This window comes from Anas acuta, chromosome 7 (genome assembly GCF_963932015.1).
Source record: "Anas acuta chromosome 7, bAnaAcu1.1, whole genome shotgun sequence".
Taxonomy (NCBI): Eukaryota; Metazoa; Chordata; class Aves; order Anseriformes; family Anatidae; genus Anas; species Anas acuta.
In genome coordinates, this window is record NC_088985.1 from 38,475,810 (window position 1) to 38,490,794 (window position 14,985).

A 14,985-nucleotide genomic window follows, 5' to 3' on the forward strand; every position below is an offset into this window, starting at 1 on the left:
GTCGCCGAGTCCAGTGCACACGACTTTGGCGGGACTACCCCCCCGTGCTGCCCAGTGCTGAATAAACAGACCTACTTTTGCAGTCTTGCTGATTGTGGACTCTGTTTGCCGCAAGTCAGTTTGGCGAGCCGGCCGGGAGAGACGTTCTGCTCGCTCGGCTGCGGGATGGGCTGCGGAGCGGACGCCCCTAGGTGCACCCCGAGCATTTTCCTCGGGGGAGCCTCTGCTCTGAGCCGCTCACCGCGGGAGCAGACAAAGACCTCCTGAGGCCGCGGACAAACGGTCAGCTTTACAGTACGGGAAGGGCCCGTAAGTCGTACGGGTGGCCGGGGCGGCTGGTAAGTCGCGCAGAGACATCTGGCGTGCAACAGAGTCCCCATATGGGAGGAGGGTACGCTACAGGCTGACCGATAGAGATGTCAAGGGGGGGGTCGCTGGCCGACAGAGATGTCGGGGGGGGGGGGGTCGCTGGCCGATAGAGCGGCCGCTAGAGATCTTGGGAGTAGATGGAGCAAATGCGAGGTTACCGCTGCGTCCCAGTTTTGGGAGCCAGGACGGACCTGCTAATGACCGCATAAGAAGCAGGAGAAGGGTAAGCGGGCCTCTCGAAATTGTGACAAGGTTACCCGGGTAATAGCAGCAGCTGCTGGGGGGATGTTAACTGGAGTGGTAAAAATTGCGTGTCTTATTTGTAGGTGTCTGGGTATGTCACGTTGAAAGCATTGGCGTGTGTGTGTTTGAGACAAAGTGCTGTTGTGAAGTGACTTACGAACACGTTTGGTTGTTGTTTTAAGTGATATATTCTTGTGGTATGAGCGAGGAGTACAGGGGGCCTCTGCGTGACGGCGTGATTGTGCTGGGTGAGCGAGACGCAGCATCGCCGCGAAGCGAGTGCGGCGTTCCGATCCGCGGTCCCGTATCCTCCGTGAGGGGAGCGGCCGGGGACGAACGAAGCGCACGACAGACCAAAAGGAAGTGCTGTTTGATCCAAGTGTTGACTGGTGGTGCCCAATATATGCTCCCAGCGGTGCATCTCGTAATCCCATTTTTGTTCTTAAATGTTTGGAGTGTGACAAGGAGGAAGGTGGCGGCGTTATCTAAGTGACAGTTTAGAAGTCTGGGTATATTTGCTGTGGTGTTTGGTCGGTTTCCCAGGTATCGGGGGAGAGGGGCTGACCGATTATCAAAGTGGCAGAACGGAGAGAGTCGCTTCTGTGTTGGTTTGGCCTTGAGCCCTTGGGAATTTGGTAAGAAGGGGGAGAGCGAATTTATTTAGGCCTCAATACCTTTTCAAGCCCCCATATTGATGGATACGTAGGAGTGATTCCTTGTTTTGTGCGAGCTTACTAACAAAGTGCATGAGAAAAATTGGCACTCGGCTTGAAATTCAGCCCTGCTGAAATGTAAATTTTGTGGAAAAGGTGGTACTGTTTGTCTAGAAGACGGAGGGCTGAGTGCTTCAGGTGTCTTCCTGAAGTCCTGTGGATTTCTGATTGGAACGGGGCTCATCAATAATCTGAAATAGTAACGTTTGTACGTGGACAGAAGAGTTGAATCGCAGAGAATTGGGACATTTGGGAAGAAGATTAGGAAAAGAGAGTAAAAACCTGTCACTGGAGCCCCAGGTGCGGCTAATGAGGGTGGTGATCTGGGCAGCCCCTCCTCATAAAAGGGCTGCACCTGGGTGAGGGTGGCAGCTGTGGGGCTGGTGGTGGAGGAAGGCGATGAGGGGGCTGTAGTTGCAGATTGTCTGCCTTGCAGCCCCTCTGCTGCTTGGGGCAGCCAAGCTGGGTCCGGAAAGGTCTTTAGAGAAACCTTGGAGCACGGTGAGGTTACTGAGCGTTGCTGGGACCGTGGCAAGGAAGAAGGTGCGTGCAAGCGGGAGTTCCTGGGATCGTGGAAGTCCTGGGCAGCAGGGCTGCCTGTGTGCTGAGGCTGGCTGGGGAAGGACTCGCCAAAAGTTGGGGTGGGCGGGTGGGTGCGCGCAGGCACGGTGAGCTCTGTATGCGAGGAAAGCCCCGCACGTCTGTGCATGTGCTGTCATTCTTCATGAATCTGAGCAACTCTTCCTGTAATGCCCTTGAGTCGACACATGGCAACTGCAGACAACATACAGCATTATACAGCAACTGCAGCAATTGTACAACCCAAAGGACTGCCTGTTCTCACCCCAGATGCCCTTGAGGGTTTTCAGGTTGCCCCATACTTCTGCATCAGCTGCCAAGTGCACCCACGTCCTTGAGCAGCCGCAGCCCCATGGATGCCTTTGCCTTTGCCTTTGCCTGAGGCAGGCATAAGTCAGACCGTTTTCACCAGTATGGCTTTTTTTGTTTTTTTTTTTTTTTTTAATATGCCCTGCAAGGACTTTATCCCTTTCTCCGCGTGTAGGAGTTTTCATTGGGCAGAGCCAGCTCGACTGGCAGACTAACCAGGTGGCTGTTGCTACATGTGCATCCTACCTGGGCAGCCTGCTCTAAGGAACCTGCTTTGGCAGGGGGGTTGGACCCGATGATCTTTCGAGGTCCCTTCGGGACCTCGGTGCACACCGAAGCGCAAGCATGTGTGTCGGTAGCCTAGTAACGGGCTGACTGGAAGGGTATTTTTTTTTCCTTCCGTATAACAAACGGCACTCCTGGCAGGTGAGCAATTCAAGCAGCCGCAGCTGCAAGCACCGGCGCGGTTCAGAGGGCAGGGTGCGGGTCCGATGTCCCGCAGAGCCCCAGAGCGCCCGAAGGAAGGACACGGGGGTGCCGTGGGGGAGCCGGGGGAAAGCAGAGGGGGCCCGCGCGGGTCGCTTGGCGAGGCGGCGGCCGCGGCGCCTCCCGCGAGCCTTGGCCCTGGCGCACGGCCCCCGGCGGCGCGGCCTCGGCCCGGGCGGGCGGCTGCAGGGCGGGGCCGGGCCGCGGGGCGGGGCCGGCGGAGCTGCTCCTCCTCCGCGCCGGAAGGAAGAGGCCCCGGGCGGCGGGAGCATTGCCGGGGCAGCGCCGGCGGCCCAGCAGCGCCATGACGTCGCTCCGCGCCTTCACCTGCGACGACCTGTTCCGCTTCAACAACATGTGAGTGACACCACCTCCCCCCCCCGGCCCCGGCCCCGCAGCCCGGCCGGGCCCGCGCTGAGCGCCGCGCTCTCTCTCTCTCTCTCTCTCTCTCTCTCTCCCCCCCCCCCTCGCTCTCCCCGCAGCAACCTGGACCCGCTGACGGAGACCGTATCCTTCCGCTGCCGCCGGCCGCCTGGCGGGAGGCCTCGGGGGGCGCCGCGCCGCTGTGGCCGTGCTCCTTAACTGGCGGCCGCAGTACGGGATCCCCTTCTACCTGCAGTACCTGGCGCACTGGCCCGAGTACTTCATCGTGGCGGAGGCGCCCGGCGGGGAGCTGATGGGTTACAGTGAGTGCCTCGGACCCGGACCCGGCCCCGCCGCTCCGGGGCCGCAGCGCTCGGCGGGGGCTCCGGCTGCTCTCGGGCCGCGGGGCGGGCGCGCTGCGAGCGGCGCTGAGCTCCGGGCGCGGGCTCGGGCTTCCCTTCGCCCGCCGAGAGCCAGCCCTGGGCCGGGGAGCCGAGCCTTGCCTTGCCGCGGTGGCGTTCGCCAGCAGTACCCGCTACTCGGGCTGTCTGCCGGTTCGCCCTTCTCGTTATCGCTGCCCCGGCATCCCGGGAGGCCTTTGCAGAGGCTGGGGAAATGGCCCGTTCTACGTGTTGAAGCCTAAAGCGTTGGTGCTGTGAGTGACGGGTGTTTCTGAAGTACTGCGTGCGACAGGAGGTTTGGAGGGTTGTTCGCAATCTAATGCTTGTGTGGTGCTATGTAGAAACAAGCTCCAAAGACACCCCCGCTCCCCACCCGACCCCTCCCCCCAAAATAACAAACAAACAGAAAAACCCACCTCTTTTGGCTACATGTAACGTGTTTGCAGGGTCTAAGCTGTCTTTTGCCAGATTAGCAAAGCCGCCCAAGTTCTACCCCCTCAAAGCGACCAGAAATTTCCTTTAGTTGCTCGGGTGATGAACTAGTTTTTTGGCTTGTAGCCCTCTGTTCTTCCATTATTCTAGTCAGACCCCGAATTCTGCTCGTTTAAAGACTCGTGAGAATTGCTTAAGGCTTTTATTTAGAAGGCGCTCCTCAAAAAACAAGTTTTGAAAAATGATTTAACTTTTTTAATGCTAGTCAAGAGACGAGTGTAAAACAAGCAAAATGATGTCTGATGCAATGAAGCAGAACTGATGAGAACTATCTGCATTGTCTGCGGTAGGTGAAGTTGGGTGTCAGAATAGGTTTTGTTAGCGTGCAGTTGGTGAAATCAGGAACTAGCATCTGGGGGTCTTTCCAGTAGAGCTTGGAATCCAGATGGAAATGTGACCTTCAGGGGCCTTGCCTGCCTCTCTCTGAAGCTCTGATATTTGACCTGTAACCGTACAGAGTTGCTAAGTCATAGAGCGATAATACAGACATGCCTTGTTCAGCTTTTTGCCACAGTTGTTGCAGCATGTGTTCATATACTCCTCTGTAACGATGTACACCTGGGGTGCGTTGTCCCAGAGGTGCTGCTGTGCTGATACTCTGTCTGTCCGCAGTAATGGGTAAAGCAGAAGGCTCTGTGGCCAGGGAAGAATGGCACGGACATGTTACTGCTCTCTCGGTTGCACCAGAATTTCGACGGCTGGGTTTGGCTGCCAAGTTGATGGAACTATTGGAAGAAATCTCAGAAAAGTGAGTATTACCCTTCTCTTTAAGCTGATCTTGTAAAGTATTCTTTCTGTAGACTTTTGTCCCTGGTTTAGGTATTTGTTTTACATGAAACATACCCAGACTCCCGGACTTCTCTATTAAATAGCGCCCCCAACTGACTGAAATTCCCTGTAATTAGAGAACAAGAGCTAAAAACTTTGCTCGGCATTTTAAAATGTCTTGATGTCTTTCTATGAAAGCTCACTTGCCATGATGAATGAGAAGTAGTCTATATTTCAGCAAAGACACAGTATAAAGTATCCTTTTCTTGATATTTTGTGAAGTTCTTTTCCTACCAACAGTGTTTTCCAAAGTGCCCCCAACATGCTTGTTTAGCAGCTGTGGGCTTTGTGCGGGTTCCCTTGGACGCAATATTACGCAAATGTAGTGCTGCAGACAGTAACTTAGCCAGCATGAGATGGAAAATAAGCTTACTTGTACCTGCAGAAAATAAACACATTAGGGAAATGTCCCTAGCTCGTGCCAGTAGAGCAACCCTGTTGTGGTTGGTTGAATCCCCAAATTGCTTGATTCTTTGAAGAACTAGCATACTGAGGGCTGTCTCCTGTTAGGCAACTGAATTGTGAGACTGATTTTTCTTCCCCTGTTCATTTTGAAGGGGGCAGTCCCTAAGCTAGTGCAATGTAAATGCATCTAAAATACTGATTATAATTAAAATAATTATTTATATATATATATATATATATATATACACACACATATATATTTATATTCATATAATATTTTATATATATATATATTTATTTATTTATTTATGAAAATGAGGCTTCTGTGGGTATTTGGCTGGCCCTGTTTTTTTTGTTAATAATTCTGAGTGTACTGGATGGTGTAGAAGATTGTTCATGTGACCAAAAAAAATAACTTCTGCCAGTACTGGGCTTGTCCTGTGCTAAAAGGAATGCATCTGTTATTACAGCGTGAAACATACCTGATTAGTGTATTGCCTCATCAGACCTGTTCTTGGTTACATGTTGTGGGTTTTTAATTGGAAATATATTCACCTGCTCGTTCTTACTGTGTTTTGTTTATTTTTTAAAAGAAAGGGTGGATTTTTTGTTGATCTCTTTGTGAGAGTATCAAATCAGGTTGCGGTAAACATGTATAAGCAACTGGGCTACAGTGTGTACCGGACAGTGTTAGAGTACTATTCTGCTAGCAATGGAGAGCCTGACGAGGATGCTTATGGTAAGTACTTGTTCTACCCCCACGTTGAATGGAAAGATCCTCTTGTGTGTCCCAGGGTTGTCCCTGTGTTTTGTGTATAGGGAAAAAGTTAAGGTGGTTGTTGTTTAATGGGATTTTACTTCTTCCTTTAGATAGCTTTTCCTGCTGAGGATTAATATCTGTTAAAAAAATCAACCTTGTGGTTTGCACGTTGCATTGTATCCACGGTAAAATAAAATAGTAAGCTATCCAGTACAAAGACATGTTATTCTGTGAGTAAGGATAAATAACATTCGGTTACTTATCTAATGGAAAGAATGCTCCTGGCAGGTGCCTGGACTTCTTCCTGATGCCACTGGGAAGAGGAATGGCTGTGCTTTCCTTCTTCCTTTCTCTTCCCTCCTTTTCCCCCCCTCCCCCCCCGCTTTTGTTTTGTTGTCCCTTGATTATACGGACTTGAGGAATTGTTTTTCTCAGCCAATTAAAATCTTACAGAGGCTAATGGTCCACAGTGACAGAGAATTGGGTGGCCTTTTCAATTTAAAGGATAAAGGACATGGAAATTTCAAGTACTGTGTTAACAAAACAGGAGTACTAGGTGCTTGTTATTGCAAGGTATTTTTTCCTGTAAGCATCCTCCACAAAAGCTTCTTTGGGCTTGCTGTGTATCTTTTCTGTTCATCCATTCATCTTTTCAGATTAAAGTAACATACAAAATACAAAGGCTGTGGACAGACAACTACAGTTGTTGCAGATGACTTAAGTCATGTTTGCCCTTTTAGCCTGCCATTTTCTTGACATTCAGCTGAATTTTGTGCCGCACTAATGATTTGAATTGTTAACATTGCTGCCAAAATCAGCTTGATTGAAAGAGATAACTTTCAGTCAAACTGTAATAGGGAATTCGCTTAGTATGGCTTTGTGCAACAACTCTTGTTACAACAACATCTTTTTCCTCTTGCTACAGATATGAGAAAAGCTCTTTCCAGAGATACGGAGAAGAAATCTATTATACCTCTTCCTCATCCTGTGAGACCGGAAGACATTGAGTAACTGTAAACCGTGATTCTCAGGCATCATGCTCAGAATTTTGGATTGCTTTTCTGTCTACCCCCCACAAAACCTTACAGATGAGAAAACATAGCCGCAATGTTTTTTTTTCTCATGAAATACCAAAAGCAATATTGAGAAGTTTACTTACACCGTCTTTATTGGTAATAGCTGCAGACTTGTGAATTTCCCCTAGTGAATTTTCTTTTTAAATATTGGTAATGCAGAGACTATTAAATGGAATTACCTGGTGACATGGTGCATGGTGTGTGTTTTTTATTTTTCTCAAATCAAAAATAACTGTCCAGTAATAGTAAAACTCCTAAAGATGCCATTATTCATGACCAGTGAAAATATTATTGTACAATACCAAGGAAGAGGGACAAGGGGAGGTAGTGTATTAATACTTTCATAGAAAATACACCTGTTATAGACAATTTGGACGTTTTTTTCAAGTTCTGTGGCACAAGGAGGGGCTGAACTCAATTTGGTCCACGCTCAATGGGGAAAATCCAGGCAAATAAAGAACTCAAGGATGCCCATCTACGGAGGACCTGATTCAAGACCAGTTCTTGGTACCATACATAAACATGAAATGCTGCATCCACTGAAATAAGCCACAGTAAAGGGTTTCTTGTGTTCTCAGCCGATACTGCAGGTATTTAACCTCAGGGTGGAACGCCACCTGCTGGTGAGAAGTAAATACTGCAGGCGGCCGAACGCCACGCATGAGCATGCGCCCACTGCCGCCACCTGCTGGTGGGAAACGAGTACTGCAGGCAGCCGGGGGGCGCGTATACGCAGTGTTCCCCGCGGGCGCCCTTTGCCGCCACCTGCTGTTCGGGAAGGGGTACTGCAGGCAGCCGGCGGCCGCGCATGCGCGGTGGCGCCCGCGGGCGCACTCTGCCGCCACCTGCTGGTGGGAAAGGGGTACTGCAGGCAGCCGGCGGCCGTGCGCGGTGGCGCCCGCGGGCGCCCTCTGCCGCCCCCTACTGGTGGAAAAGGGGTACTGCAGGCGGCCGGTGGCCGCGCATGCGCGGTGTCGCCCGAGGGCGCCCTCTGCCGCCACCTGCTGTTCGGAAACAGCTACTGCAGGCGGCCGGGGGCCGCGCATGCGCGCTGGCGCCCGCGGGCGCCCTCTGCCGCCACCTGCTGTTCGAAAACGGCTACTACAGGCGGCCGGGGGCCGCGCATGCGCGGTGGCGCCCGCGGGCGCACTCTGCCGCCACCTGCTGGTGGAAAAGGGGTACTGCAGGCGGCCGAGGGGAGCTCATGCCCGGTGACGCCCGAGGGCGCCCCTCTGCCGCCACCTGCTGGTGGAAAAGGGGTACTGCAGGCGGCCGAGGGGAGCTCATGCCCGGTGACGCCCGAGGGCGCCCCTCTGCCGCCACCTGCTGGTGGAAAACGAGTACTGTAGGCGGCCAGGGGCCGTGCACGCGCGTTGCTTATTACGTCTTTTTTTTTTTTTTGATGTGTAATTTCCTACGCTCCTAGATTTTTCTTCATATGTAAATGAAAGGTTCGTGCTAATTCCCGTTGAAAATATTTCATTTACTTTCTTGGTTGTATTGTCCTTTCTATGTTCAAAGCTGAGGCAAAAATACGGTAAATTTTGCTTCTAGAAACACCGCAGTTCTTTTGTCTGCACTCCGCATGCTGTAAACTAGGGATAGGTGACAAATAAATAAAAAAATAAATAAAAGAACACAGCTGCTGCTCCCGCTCTCTTTCTTGTGCTTTGCCCCCTCCTCTTTCCCAGGTGATTGGGTTTGGGTGCTGGGCGGGGCCAAATGTTATACGAGCCCTAGGCGTTCTATCAGAGAGCTCCTTCTGCGTGGGCTGCTCTTTGGGGTCGGTGCTTTGTTTATTCTTCTGTTAGCTACATGCAGGGTTCTTTTCGTGGGTCAGAGTCTTGTACGATATTTTAGAGGAAACCAATCTAGTAGTACGTGCATTTATTGCATGAAGCTCTTTGGAGGTGATTAATTGTTATAGCACTTTTATGGATAGGATGTCAATGTTATTTTGTGTGTTTGCTTTGTTGTTCTATGTCCCTCATGATTTTTGCAGGGTTATAGGGCAGATGCCACCAGGTCTACCCCTTTTGTTGTTTTTGTTTTGTTTGATTTATTTTTCTTATTTTCTTTTTCGGAAGGGGGTTTGGGATTTGAGCGTCTTAAGTGTTTGGGTTAGGGCTTTTAGGCATAGGACTTCAGGGGTTTAGTGTGGTGGATAGTTTGGCTTAGGTCTGTAGGGGTTTCGAGGATTTTTAGGGTTAGGGCTTGCGGCTTTTTTGTGTAAGGGCAGTAAGGGCTAGGGTTACAGGGAGTGCTGTTAAATGGAGTTCTCGACAACTCGGCCTCTGATTGGCCGTGCCGGCTGCCCAGGGAATGCTGGTAGGTGTAGTTTTCCGGCACAAGGCTTCCAGTAGGCTGCGTTGAGTGCCCAGAGCGTGCCGGGAAATGTAGTTCTGGGACTCCGGACTTCCGGGAGGCCATGTTGGGTGCCCAGAGCATACCGGGAAATGTAGTTCTGGGACTCCGAACTTCCGGGAGGCCATGTTGGGTGCCCAGAGCACACCGGGAAATGCAGTTCTCGGGGACTAGGGCTGGGGCTAGGGTTAGAGCTTAGGGTGAGGGTTGGGGTTAGGGTTAGGGCTAGCGAATGCTGGTTCTCTGTGTTTGCAGATGACGGTGAGCGTGTGTAAACTAATTCCAGTTGAAGAAGTTTCAGTTACTTGCTTGGTGACATTATCAGTTCAACATTAAAAGCTGCAGCAAAAGCAAAAGGGGAGTTTTGCTTCTAGAAACACCACAGGTCTCTTGTCTGCTCTCGGAATGTTTTTGAGATAAACCAAATTTTAAAAAACAAAGGAAAAAAAAAAAAAAACACAGCTGCTTCTTTTGCTCTCTTCCTACTTTCTTGTGCTTTGCCCCTCCCCTTTCCCAGGTGATTGGGTTTGGGTGCTGGGCGGGGCTGAATGCTATATGAGCCCCAGGCATGCTATCAGAGAGCTCCTTGTGCTTGGGCTGCTCTTTGGGGTAAGTGCTTTGGTTTTCCTTCAGTCAGTTGCAGGGTTCTCTAGGCAGACTGGAGCCTATGGATTTCTGGATTTTAAGTGCTTGGAATTCACTCAGTCGCGGGATGTTTAGTAGGGGCTGCTGGCTCACTGTTTTTTTTGGGATGGTGGGATACTCTTCTGTTTTTGAGCTATGTTTTAATCTCTAGATGTATAAACCCACTTGTGTAACTCTCCAGAGGACTAAAACCAGCTTGATTGAATGCTACGTATGGCTTGGCAGCGTAGATGCAGCATTACCAAGACACTGAGCAGAGTTGTATCAGAGTCACCTCTTTCATCTGCAAAGGGTAAGTCTGCGACTACCCCTGCCGAGGCTGCTGTGTGTGCATGTCTTCTTGGCATTTGTGGAGCTCGGTTGTTTTTTTTTTTGTGTGTATGTTTTAACTTTCTGTTTTTCTGAGCAGTAAATAGTGTGTGTGCTGAGCGTGGTTGGCAGGAGGAGGTGGGGAGCTGCTCAGGACTGGTAGGTTTGGTTTCTAGGAGTGTGCGGCATCCTTCCTGTGTGATGCGACTGATTGTTGGGTGGGAACGTTCCAGCTCATATGTCTTAAGCAATGTAGCTTGTGTAGTGTGTGTTGTGTGGCCCGGGTGCAGCTTGCTGTGGTCTTGTGAGTGAACAATCTCAGAGCTGGTGAGCAGCTGAAGTACCGGAGCTGGGAAGAGAGAGGTCTTGCAGCAGGTACGCTGTGGCTGTGAGGCGCCTCAGAGTGTGCGTTTCTCTTGCCTCTGCAGGTGCTTTGTGCAGTTGTGGAGAGGGAAGGGAAATCTTCATGTCAGGAAGCTCTGAGGGAAGGTGAGAGGTGTCAGCCTGGTCATGCCTTATCCGAAGCAAAGGGAAGACGCTCAGGTGTTTCCCTGTGAGGGTCCGAGGTGAGGCTGATTGGGATAGAGGAGCAGTGTGGCAGGTGGGTGCTTGCAAGCACCGCGGTCATTGTATCCTTTTGTGTTCCCAGGTGGCGTGGGTGATGCTGGCCGCTCCTTTCAAGCTTGGACCTAATTTGCAGGTCCAGAGGCAAGTGGAGTGCTGTTTTGAAAGGATAAAAGTAAAGATGGGGTTGCTTATGTTGTTGAGGGATGGGTGCTACTGCTGGCAGCTGAATGTTTATCTTCTGCCTGTGTCTTTCCCTTGTTCAGGCTGAAATGCAGCGTGCAGTGCGCAGTGCAGGACGTCTCGACCCAAGCTGCCTCTGCAGTGACTCTGGTGCGTGATGAGCAGAGGTAACTGTTGTTTTTGGGGTGTGGTTGTCACTGCAGTTATTTTCCTACATCCAATAGAGTAAAACTCCAGTTTGCCTTTTAGAGGTGCTATAAGTGGGTAAGGAGAAGAGATGGAAGCATGTGCCACGTGGGGCAGGCAAGCGGCTGAGGTACAGGAGGGGATGAGAGTATGTGATTTTTTTCTGGGGATGGAATGGAATTGATTTTGTTGGTGTATAATCTGTTCTGCTCTTGGATTTTTCTTTCTAAGTTTAAAAAAAATAATAAAATTTGAGCTAATTCCAGTTAAGAAAGTTTCAGTTACTTGCTGGGTTGTATTGTCCTTTTAATATTCAAAGCTTCAGCGAAAGCATGGGGATTGTTGCTTTTAGAAACACCTCAGGTCTCATCTGCACTCTGCATTCTGTTGAGCTAAAGCAGATCCCCCCCAAAAAAACAAACAGGTAAACAAAAAAAAAAAACAAACACACACACACACAAATGAAGAACAAAATAAAACACCATTGGTAGACTTGTTCTGAATGCAACGAACATTTAATCCCTTTGTTTTCCCAGGTGGTGTGGATGATACTGGCTGCACTGTTGGAGCTTGGATTCGGAGAGGAAGAGGTGAGCAGAACTGTATGTTGCATCAGCAGTAGTCAGCATCGTGGAGAAGGTGGGCATCGTGGCCGGCGTGCTAGTGAATGCTGGTACTCTGTTTTTGCAGCTGATGATGAGCCTTCAGTTGACTAAGATGACAATCGGTGCCTGTGTATTTCTTGAGGCAGAGGGACTTTACCATGCAGCAACCTGAGAGCTAAGTTGGGGGGCACCTGGTATTTGCATATCTGGGGTGGCTAATGGGAGCTGTGAGCCAGAGCAGCGTGGTGCCTGCTGGCTGAATAGACTTGGTGCCACTGTGAGGGTGGTTGAGGCTGAGTCACGTTCAGGCTGCTTGTGGCTGGGTCACCAGGCTAATAGGAGCAGCGGGATTATTTTGTAGCGTGAGTGCGTGTGCCAGGCAGGACAGTTTCCTTCAGTTTGTCTGTCCTGTAGTGTTGCTTCTGCAGTGTCTGTTCTGTGCTTCTCGGGTCTTGATATCCTCCTGGCTTTTGACACTGGACTGACCAGGCAGGCGACTCGGTAGCTGTGCTGAAGGGCCTCAATGCTTGTTTTGTCATCATGACTCTGATCCGAGCACTTCTTGTCTTGCAGTCGCTGCTTGAAATACAGATCTGTTTCAGGTCTCGTGTATCATACTCGGTTTGAGATCGCGTCTGTTTCCATCCTCACTCTTGCAGAAGTCATCTGGGCCGCATCAGGAGTTCTTGCTTGGGAATTGATTTCCTGAGAGTTGTCTTAGGGGGTTTTCAGTCCCCATCCTTCTGGTCTCTTGTCTTGAAGGCAGGCTTTTTAGGCCTCCATCATCCCAGTTCTGGCAGTTGCTTCCAGTCACGTGTCGTGACATTTTAGTCTCTGGTAGGGTCTGGTGCAGAGCACCTGTTCTGACTTGCTGTTGCTGTAGGGCTTTCTTTTTGGGGGTCACTTTTTCTTGTGCCTTGTGTTGTGTGTTTTGTTTGTAGTGTTTGTGGCGTGCCTGTGTGTGTATGTGTTTGGTCTGGAGCTGTCCTGCCTGGCAGTTAGTGATGGCAGTTAACGTGGCAGTGCATGGGTGTACTAATACATTGATGGGACTGTGTTGGCAAAGACATCCGGTCTGCCTCTGGGCACTTGCTGAAGGACATCTGGCACGGTATATCTGTTTGCGAGCAACTTCTCGTTTACCTCTATTTATTTAAAAAAACTGTAAAATTTAATTGCAATCCAGTTTGGGACCCAGTCATGTATGACACCAGGGGGCTTGTCCAGGAGGGCTTTGGTTCTTGGAATCTTATTTGATGTAGGAGAGGTGCCCCAGCATTTGGTGGTTGCTGTTCGAGTCTGGTCGGGACTAATGGCATCTCGAACCTGAATACAGGTAAGCTAAGGTTTTGATTTTTTTTCAGCTCCCTTGCTGGCTGCAGCAGTATATTTTGCCCGTAATTCTGCGTGTGAAGATCTGAATGAAGACAACGGAGTCGTAAGTGTTTAAAGCGTATACTGTTCTGTTGGATGGGTTTTGGTTGCCTGTGTGTGTAAGAGTGTGACTGAGACGGAATTTAGTTCCGAAGCGATTGTGGAGGTCTTCTTTACCACGGTTCCAATCTCCCGCGAGGGACTTGGCCGGTGAAGGACCGAAGGGATTCCCAAAGGATTTGTGGGTGGGTGATAGATCTTAAATCCTCTTTAAGACACTCTTATTAAGGTAACCAAGGGCTGTGGGAATTGCCAGAGTAACATTCCTAGATGGGTGAGACAAAACCGAAGACCAGGGACCAGAAGAAAGGGAGCAAATTACCAGACATACCAGCAGAAAGTCCATTAGGAATAACAGTTAGAAACTGGAACGAGAGAGGCCCCAGAAACGTAAAAAGTAAATAAAAAAGGGTCCAGTATTGTGTGATAGAATGGCCAAAGGAGCTTTTAAGACCGCATGTCTTTGGGCCCGTTTTTGGATCCTTTGAAGACTGTATTTGTCAGGCCTTAAATACACATGTTAATTCGAAGGAACCTTTCTGCCGGGAAGAAAGTGATGATGCAGGATTATGGATCAGGAGGACTTCATGTCCTTTTACAGCCTTAATATTTACACTAAAAGCAGGTAAGAAATTTTGAAGAAGAAGAAGAACAGGAATAATAAAAAGATAATAAACGGGAGCCGTTGGATAACCTACCATCTCCATATCGTAACAATCCACCTCTGGTGGTGTGCTGGGTCTGGCTGGAATGTTAACTTTCCCAGCAGCAGCCCATACAGTGCCGTACTCTGCAGTTGTAGCTGGAACAGCAGTGTTATCACACCAGTGTTGTGTCTACTGCTGAGCAGCAGTGGCACAGCATTGGGCCTTTCTCTAACCCTCCTAGGGGATGGGCAAAAAGCGAGGAGAGAAACATCACTAGGGCAGCTGACCTAAACCAATCAAAGGGATATTCCATACCATGGGATGTCACACTCAGCAATAAAAGGTGGAAACAGGAAGAAGAGGGGAGGGGTGGGCTCTCGTTGAGAAGACGTCGGTCCTCCTCTCGAACACCGGCTGCGTGCGTTGAGGCCTTGCATCAAGGACGTGGTCAATCATCGCTCATTTGTGGGAAGTAGAGAGCAATTTCTTTCCTCTGCACTTCCATATAGCTGTCATTTATTTTGTTTGTTTGTTTTCGTCCCTTCTTTTTATTTTCCCTTTTCCCCTTTCCCTTTTTATTTCCCCTTAGTTAAATTGTTTAGTTCATGGTAGTCTTTATTTAATTATTATAATTATTTCCATTTAATTAAATTATCCTGATCTCAACCCGTGAGTTGTTCTTTGCTTTACTTCTCCCCCTCCTCACCTAAAGGATGCATTCATGAGAAGTAGGACTGCCGTATCTGAGAGAGCTCCTCTATATCCTTTAAGGGAGGTAACTGGTGTATAACTGGGTTGGAGTTTTAACAGGGTTTTAAGGGTTTCAGGGTTAGCGTGTTAGGGTTTTAGAGTTCTTTTTGGGATGGAGTGTCGCTATGTTTTTTAGGGTTAGGGTCCTAGGGTTTTATTTTTGGTCAGTTATTTAGGGTTAGTGTGTTAAGATCCTTTTTTTTTTTTTTTTTTTTTTTTCAGGTTAGGTTCTCCAGGGTTAGAGTTTCGAGCGTCCTAATTTTTTGGGTTACGG

At 49.6% G+C, this 14,985-nt stretch overlaps 1 protein-coding gene and 1 long non-coding RNA gene across 4 annotated transcripts; both read left to right on the forward strand.

The window, feature by feature from the left end:
• Window positions 1-2,879: 2,879 nt before the first annotated feature.
• LOC137859880 (N-alpha-acetyltransferase 20) lies at window positions 2,880-7,210 on the forward strand. Of its 3 annotated transcripts, none has more exons than XM_068689372.1 (6): window positions 2,880-3,056; window positions 3,182-3,206; window positions 3,295-3,385; window positions 4,568-4,703; window positions 5,782-5,927; window positions 6,059-6,090. In XM_068689372.1, exons 1-6 carry the CDS (start codon window positions 3,004-3,006, stop codon window positions 6,073-6,075), a joined length of 468 nt encoding a protein of 155 aa, XP_068545473.1. In that variant the 5' UTR covers window positions 2,880-3,003; the 3' UTR covers window positions 6,076-6,090. The 3 variants fall into 3 exon arrangements, with proteins under 3 accessions (XP_068545473.1, XP_068545472.1, XP_068545474.1); XM_068689371.1 differs by lacking the exon at window positions 6,059-6,090 and adding an exon at window positions 6,874-7,210 and having other exon boundaries at window positions 2,881-3,056; XM_068689373.1 differs by lacking the exon at window positions 6,059-6,090 and adding an exon at window positions 6,605-6,635 and having other exon boundaries at window positions 2,881-3,056.
• Window positions 7,211-9,599: 2,389 nt separating this feature from the next.
• Window positions 9,600-14,627, forward strand: LOC137859881 (uncharacterized). Its single transcript, XR_011098623.1, has 3 exons — window positions 9,600-10,325; window positions 10,771-13,318; window positions 14,203-14,627. It is a non-coding gene; the product is annotated as an uncharacterized lncRNA (long non-coding RNA).
• Window positions 14,628-14,985: the final 358 nt, after the last annotated feature.